This window comes from Oncorhynchus mykiss, chromosome 17 (genome assembly GCF_013265735.2).
Source record: "Oncorhynchus mykiss isolate Arlee chromosome 17, USDA_OmykA_1.1, whole genome shotgun sequence".
Taxonomy (NCBI): domain Eukaryota; kingdom Metazoa; phylum Chordata; class Actinopteri; order Salmoniformes; family Salmonidae; genus Oncorhynchus; species Oncorhynchus mykiss.
In genome coordinates, this window is record NC_048581.1 from 1611158 (window position 1) to 1619227 (window position 8070).

The 8070-nt window shown below is 48.2% G+C and overlaps 1 protein-coding gene across 1 annotated transcript in view; it reads right to left on the bottom strand.

The window, feature by feature from the left end:
• Positions 1–3850: 3850 nt before the first annotated feature.
• The window catches only part of LOC110515556 (cAMP-specific 3',5'-cyclic phosphodiesterase 4C-like), a 27231-nt gene continuing 23011 nt past the window's right edge, over positions 3851–8070 (bottom strand). The window contains exons 14-18 of the mRNA XM_036948268.1: positions 8062–8070; positions 6888–7070; positions 4669–4845; positions 4071–4317; positions 3851–3864 (exon numbers count right to left, since the gene is read on the bottom strand). The exon at positions 8062–8070 is cut by the window's right edge and continues 114 nt beyond it. Coding sequence (XP_036804163.1) covers positions 3851–3864; positions 4071–4317; positions 4669–4845; positions 6888–7070; positions 8062–8070 — 630 coding nt within the window. The remainder of the gene's footprint in view (positions 3865–4070; positions 4318–4668; positions 4846–6887; positions 7071–8061) is intronic.

Below are 8070 nucleotides of genomic sequence, written 5' to 3' on the forward strand. Positions count from 1 at the left end.
ATTAGACCAGAATGGCACCCTGTTCCCTCTATAGTGCACTACATTAGACCAGAATGGCACCCTATTCCCTCTGTAGTGCACTACATTAGACCAGAATGGCACCCTATTCCCTCTGTAGTGCACTACTGTTGACTGTATATAGGAAATCAGATGCCATTTGGGAGGCAATCGACTCTCTCCCCCCCCAACCCCAACCCCAACCCTGGTCCCACAGTGCATTGCTTTAGAAGAAAGTGGCCAACGTTAAACTGATCTTTGTGTCTAGGGGCAACTTCCAACTTGAGCCCAGGGTAAAGGATGAGCTATGACCTCAGGGTACAGGATGAACTATGACCTCAGGGTAAAAGATGAACTATGACCTCAGGGTAAAGGATGAACTATGACCTCGGGGTACAGGATGAACTATGACCTCAGGGTAAAGGATGAACTATGACCTCAGAGTAAAGGATGAACTATGACCTCAGGGTAAAGGATGGATCATGACCTCAGGGTAAAGGATGAACTATGACCTCAGGGTAAAGGATGAACTATGACCTCAGGGTAAAGGATGAACTATGACCTCAGGGTAAAGGATGGATCATGACCTCAGGGTAAAGGATGAACTATGACCTCAGGGTAAAGGATGAACTATGACCTCAGGGTACAGAAGGTTCCTCTCTTTTTGCATTTATTTTTTTCAATTCCGACAAAAATGGAAGAAAAAAAGTCCAGTTGAACGCAGCTCCAGACGAGTCTTGGGTTACGATTTTCTCTTAGATATGAAGTATACATACACCAACACCTGTATGTCCATGTTTGGGTCCCAAATGGCACCCTATTCCCTATGTAGTGCACTACTTTCGACCAGGGCCCATTTGGGAGACAGCCTATAAGTCCTATCAAGATAGATAGATAGTCCTCTATCTATTTTTGTGTGCCCAAAAGCCTGTTTTAGCATGGGCAGTAACATTGAGGACTTTCACCATTTTGAAGTAGTCAACTGGGCAGGACATCCTGTAGATTAAGGAAGGATCACATAATTCCATCGAGGTCACAAGGTGTGTGGGGGGGGGGGGCTGTGAATCGCCAACCTTGGCTTTATGCCTGTTTAAATAGCACCCTGCAGGTGGCTGTGAATCACCAACCTTGGCTTTATGCCTGTTCAAATAGCACCCTCCAGGTGGCTGTGAATCACCAACCTTGGCTTTGTGCCTGTTTAAATAGCACCCTGCAGGTGGCTGTGAATCACCAACCTTGGCTTTGTGCCTGTTTAAATAGCACCCTCCAGGTGGCTGTGAATCGCCAACCTTGGCTTTATGCCTGTTTAAATAGCACCCTGCAGGTGGCTGTGAATCACCAACCTTGGCTTTGTGCCTGTTTAAATAGCACCCTGCAGGTGGCTGTGAATCGCCAACCTTGGCTTTGTGCCTGTTTAAATAACACCCTGCAGGTGGCTGTGAATCGCCAACCTTGGCTTTATGCCTGTTTAATTAAATAACACCCTCCAGGTGGCAGTACGCACCCTTTCAGTTTGTTTACCAACTCATAGAAGGAGTAGAAGAAGAAAAAAATGAACTACTTCAAAATGGAGATGGCCCCAGGTCTGTGCATTATGGTCGTCTGTGCGCTCACAGACGCCATAATGGGACAGAATACAATGTTTGCGATCTCTTAACATCTCTATGGTGGCAGGAATCAACGTGACCTTTAACCTCTATATTGGGTTATTTTCTTTCTTGATGCTCAGACTGTGGATCCAAATAAAGTGTTCCCGTGTGTTCTTGCTCCAGAATCCCCTATAGGTACAGATCTAGGATCAGCTTCCCTCTCCCCCAATCCTAACCTTAACTATTAGTGGGGGTGGGTGGAGGGGGGGGGAGGGGGCAATGTTAAACTGACCCAAGATCAGTGTCTAGGGGCAACTTCACCCTTCTCCATGTTTAATAGTCCAATGGAGTCCGAAAGAGCATTGTTTATTGTTTTGCATGTGCTGGCCGGTGGGTGTTACAGTGTGTGTGTTACAGTCTTAATAGTCCGTAGTGCTACAAAAGAGCTGTTAAAAGAAGGTTCCCCCTGGTGGCAGTGGTCCATGTACAAAGGCTACAGGTCATGAAGACTGAATGAGTGTATTCCAAATGCCAACCTATTCCCTATGTAGTGCACTACTTTTGACCAGAGCCCTTTGTGCAGTATAAAGGGGATAGGTTGCCATTTGGGACACACAGCCCGTGGCCTTGGTTGGGGCGAGGCAGACACTGCCTCGGGTGTCAGGGCCTTGGTTGGGGCGAGGCAGACACTGCCTCGGGTGTCAGGGCCTTGGTTGGGGCGAGGCAGACACTGCCTCGGGTGTCAGGGCCTTGGTTGGGGCGAGGCAGACACTGCCTCGGGTGTCATGGCCTTGGTTGGGGCGAGGCAGACACTGCCTCGGGTGTCAGGGCCTTGGTTGGGGCAAGGCAGACACTGCCTCGGGTGTCAGGGCCTTGGTTGGGGCGAGGCAGACACTGCCTCGGGTGTCAGGGCAGGTGACATCACTTTGTTCCACGGTGGGAAATTGTTTACTAGCTAGCTACCTCACACCTGCAACACTTCCTCCATCGCTCATCCTCCATCTCTCCTCCTCTTCCTCCACCTCTCCTCCTCATCCGCCATCTCTCCTCCTCTTCCTCCATCTCTCTGCCTCCACCTCTCTTCTTCCATCTCTCATCCTCCATCTCTCCTCCTCTTCCTCCATCTCTCTTCCTCCACCTCTCTTCTTCCATCTCTCTTCCGCTTCCTCCATCTCTCCTCCTCTTCCTCCTCTTCCTCCATCTCTCCTCCTCTTCCTCCATCTAGATCCATCTCTCCTCCTCTTCCTCCATCTCTCCTCCTCTTCCTCCATCTCTCCTCCTCTTCCTCCATCTCTCTTCTATCTCTCCTCCTCTTCCTCCATCTCTCCTCCTCTTCCTCCATCTCTCCTCCATCTCTCATTCACTGGGTCTGATTTAGCTTCTCTTCTCTCTTTTATCTATTCTTCTTTCTTTGATCTCCTCATTTCCAACTAACTTTTCCTACTTCTCATCTCCTTCCTCCTTTTCCTCTCTTTCATTCTACTCCTTCTTTCTTCCCCTCCTCCTCCTCCTCATCCTCCTCTTCTTTCTCCCCCTCCTCTCCTTCTTTCTCCTCCTCCTCTTCTTTCTCCCCCTCCTCTTTCTCCCCCTCCTCTCCTTCTTTCTCCCCCTCCTCCTCTTCTTTCTCCTCCTCCTCCTCCTCTTCTTTCTCCTCCTCCTCCTCTTCTTTCTCCCCCTCCTCTCCTTTCTCCTTCTTTTCCTCTCCTTCTTCCTCCTGTTCCTCTCTTTCTTCCTCCTCCTGTTCCCCTCCTTCTTCCTCCTCCTCCTCTTCTTCTCCTTCCTTCTGCTCTTCCCCAACACAGTCTTGTTCTCCATTTTGGTTCTCCACATCCCCATTATCTTTGACATTCTCCTCTCCTCTATCTTCTTCTGCCTCCTCTTCAACATGGTTCTCATCCTCCTCTTCAACATGGTTCTCCTCCACCTCTTCAACATGGTTCTCCTCCACCTCTTCAACATGGTTCTCCTCCTCCTCCTCTTCAACATGGTCCTCCTCCTCCTCTTCAACATTGTTCTCCTCCTCCTCTTCAACATTGTTCTCCTCCTCCTCAACCTCTTCTACATGGTCCTCCTCCTCCTCTTCAACATGGTCCTCCTCCTCTTCAACATGGTCCTCCGTCTCCTCTTCAACATGGTCCTCCTCCTCCTCTTCAACATGGTCCTCCTCCTCCTCTTCAACATGGTCCTCCTCCTCTTCAACATGGTCCTCCGTCTCCTCTTCAACATGGTCCTCCTCCTCCTCTTCAACATGGTCCTCCTCCTCTTCAACATGGTTCTCCTCCTCAACATGGTTTCCCTCCACCTCTTCAAAATGGTTCTCCTCCTCAACATAGTTCTCCGCCTCCTCCTCTTCAACATGGTCCTCCTCCTCCACCTCTTCAACATTGTTCTCCTCCTCAACATGGTTCTCCTCCTCCTCCTCAACATGGTTCTCCTCCTCCTCCTCCTCCTCCTCCTCAACATGGTTCTCCTCCTCCACCTCTTCAACATGGTTCTCCTCCACCTCTTCAACATGGTTCTCCTCCTCAAGATGGTTCTCCTCCTCCTCCTCCTCCTCAACATGGTTATCCTCCTCCACCTCTTCAACATGGTTCTCCTCCTCCACCTCTTCAACATGGTCCTCCTTTGAATTGTCCTGGTTTCCGTTCTCCTGTCTGACCATGTGGTTGGACCCGTTGAGTTGTTGTATGTGGTTGTGGTTGGGCTCCACATCTTCCAGTGCCAGCTCAAACTGGGAGAATAAAGAGAAGACAGTAGATTGATAGTTAGTTATATAGATAGTCATTGATAAAGAGAAGACAGTAGATTGATAGTTTGTTATATAGTCATTGATAAAGAGAAGACAGTAGATTGATAGTTTGTTATATAGTCATTGATAAAGAGAAGACAGTAGTAGTTCATTAATAGATCATCATGTGTGTGTGTGTATGTGTGTGTGTGTGTGTGTGTGTGTGTGTGTGTGTGTGTGTGTGTGTGTGTGTGTGTGTGTGTGTGTGTGTGTGTGTGTGTGTGTGTGTGTGTGCATGTGTGTGTGCGTGTGCGTGTGTGTGTATGTGTGTGTGCGTGTGCGTGTGTGTGTTACCTGGAAGCGGTCTGTGAGCAGGTGTTTGTCGTAGGGAGGAGAGGGGCTCTGAGGCATGGTGGACTGGTACCAGTCTCTGTTCTCCTCCAACGTGTCCAGCAGGTCCTGGGCATCAGGGTGGACCAGGTCACCCCACGTCTCCCACAGAGGGTGGACTATGTAGTCTATGAAACCCACCTGGAGTCAGAGAGAGGGAGGGAGAGAGAGAGGGAGAGTGGGAGGGAGAAAGGGTGAGAGAGGAAGGGAGAAAGGGAGAGAGAGGGGGAGAGAGAGAAATGGAGGGGGAGGGAGAGAGAGGGAGAGAGAGAGCGAGAGAGAGGGAGAGAGAGGGAAAGGGAGATAGAGTGAGGGAGAAAGGGGGAGAGAGAGAGAAAGGGAGAGAGAGAGAAGGAGAGGGAAAAAGGGGGAGAGAGAGAAGGAGAAAGGGAGAGAGAGAGAGGGAGAGAGAGAGATTTTTCACCTTGTCTGCTTGAAGATTTGACCTTTTGGTTATTGGCCCAATGCTCTAACTGTCTAACTGCCTAACTGTCTAACTGTCTAAACTGTCTAACTGCCTTACTGCCTAACTGCCTAACTGCCTAACTGTCTAACTACCTAACTGTCTAACTGCCTAACTGCCTAACTGCCAAACTGCCAAACTGCCTAACTGCCTAACTGCCTAACTGTCTTACTCCCTAACTATCTAACTGCCAAACGGTCTAACTGCCTAACTGTCTAACTGTCTAACTGCCTAACTGCCTAACTGTCTAACTGCCTAACTGTCTAACTGCCTAACTGTCTAACTGCCTAACTGTCTAACTGCCTAACTGCCTAACTGTCTAACTGCCTAACTGCCTAACTGTCTTACTGTCTAACTGTCTAACTGCCTAACTGTCTGACTGTCTTACTGTCTAACTGTCTAACTGTCTAACTGCCTAACTGTCTAACTGCCTAACTCTCTTACTGTCTTACTGTCTAACTGCCTTACTGTCTAACTGTCTAACTGTCTAACTGCTTAACTGTCTAACTGTCTAACTGCCTTACTGTCTAACTGTCTAACTGCCTAACTGCATTACTGTCTTACTGTCTAACTGCCTTACTGTCTAACTGTCTAACTGCTTAACTGTCTAACTGCCTAACTGCCTAACTGCCTAACTGCCTAACTGTCTAACTGCCTAACTGCATTACTGTCTTACTGTCTTACTGTCTAACTGCCTTACTGTCTAACTGTCTAACTGCTTAACTGTCTAACTGCCTAACTGCCTAACTGCCTAACTGTCTAACTGCCTAACTGCATTACTGTCTTACTGCCTAACTGCCTTACTGTCTAACTGCCTTACTGTCTAACTGTCTAACTGCTTAACTGTCTTACTGTCTAACTGCCTAACTGCCTAACTGTCTAACTGTCTAACTGTCTAAACTGTCTAACTGCCAAACTGTCTAACTGCCTAACTGTCTAACTGTCTAACTGTCTAACTGCCTAACTGCCTAACTGTCTAACTGCCTAACTGCCTAACTGCATTACTGTCTTACTGTCTAACTGCCAAACTGTCTAACTGTCTAACTGCTTAACTGTCTAACTGCCTAACTGCCTAACTGCATTACTGCATTACTGTCTTACTGTCTAACTGCTTAACTGTCTAACTGCCTAACTGTCTAACTGTCTAACTGCCTAACTGCCTAACTGCCTAACTGTCTAACTGTCTAACTGCCTAACTGTCTAACTGCCTAACTGTCTAACTGTCTAACTGCCTAACTGTCTAACTGTCTAACTGTCTAAACTGTCTAACTGCCAAACTGCCTTACTGCCTAACTGTCTAACTGCCTAACTGCCAAACTGCCAAACTGCCAAACTGCCTTACTGCCTAACTGCCTAACTGCCTAACTACCTAACTGCCTTACTGCCTAACTGCCTAACTGCCTAACTACCTAACTACCTAACTGCCTAACTGCCTAACTGCCAAACTGCCAAACTGCCAAACTGCCAAACTGCCTTACTGTCTAACTGTCTAACTGCCTAACTGTCTAACTGCCTAACTGTCTAACTGCCCTGATCAGTGCTTTTGTAGAGGAAGAAGAAGATTGCGAGAAAAAGAGAAAATGTGTGTGTTTGAAAGTGTGTATTCTGCGTGTTTGTGTGTGTGTGTGTGTGTGTGTGTGTGTGCGCGTGTGCGTGTGTGTGTGTGCGTGTGTGTGTGCGCGTGCGTGTGTGTGTGCGTGCGTGCGTGAGAGAGAGAGACCTGGCTCTTCTCCACCGAGGCAGTGTGTTTGTCACACATGGGGCTGATCTCCAAGCCCTTGTCTCTCTCCTTGTCTCCCTGTCTGGAGAACTCCTCCATGATGCGTTCAGTCCACTGGCGATACACACCCAGCGGCTTGGTGGGGTTGCTGAGGTCTGCACAGTGGACCATGTTCCTCAGGACCTACAGAGAGGAGGAGATACCCCCCCCCAGTGTTAAACATGTTCCCCAGGACCTACAGAGAGGAGGAGACCCCCCCCCCAGTGTTAAACATGTTCCTCAGGACCTACAGAGAGGAGACACCCCCCCAGTGTTAAACATGTTCCTCAGGACCCCCCCCCCCCCCCAGTGTTAAACATGTTCCTCAGGACCTGCAGAGAGGAGGAGACCCCCCCCCAGTGTTAAACATGTTCCTCAGGACCCCCCCCCCCCCCCCCCCCCCCCCCCCCCCCCCCCCCCCCTGTCCTGGGTCTGAAGTGATTCAACACAGCAGCCATGCTGAACTGTCCTGGGTCTGAAGTGATTCAACACAGCAGCCATGCTGAACTGTCCTGGGTCTGAAGTGATTCAACACAGCAGCCATGCTGAACTGTCCTGGGTCTGAAGTGATTCAACACAGCAGCCATGCTGAACTGTCCTGGGTCTGAAGTGATTCTGGTGAGGATGTTATTTCAATATACAGTCACAGTTGAAGTGTACCTATGATGAAAATTACAGGCCTCTCTCATCTTTTTAAGTGGGAGAACTTGCACAATTGGTGGCTGACTAAATACTTTTTTGCCCCACTGTAATGCAGTCAGAAGTTTTCCCCTGTATAGTCATGTATTTTCTGTAGGTATTAGTATAGTATTAGTACCTGTAGAGTCATGTACTCAGTACCTGTATAGTCATGTATTTTCTGTAGGTATTAGTATAGTAGTAGTACCTGTAGAGTCATGTACTTAGTACCTGTATAGTCATGTATTTAGTACCTGTATAGTCATGTATTTTCTGTAGGTATTAGTACAGTACCTGTATAGTCATGTATAGTAGTTGTACCTGTATGCGTTCTGTATAGTAGTAGTATCTGTATAGTCATGTATAGTAGTAGTACCTGTATAGTCATGTATAGTAGTAGTACCTGTATAGTCATGTATAGTAGTAGTACCTGTATAGTCATGTATAGTAGTTTTACCTGTATGCG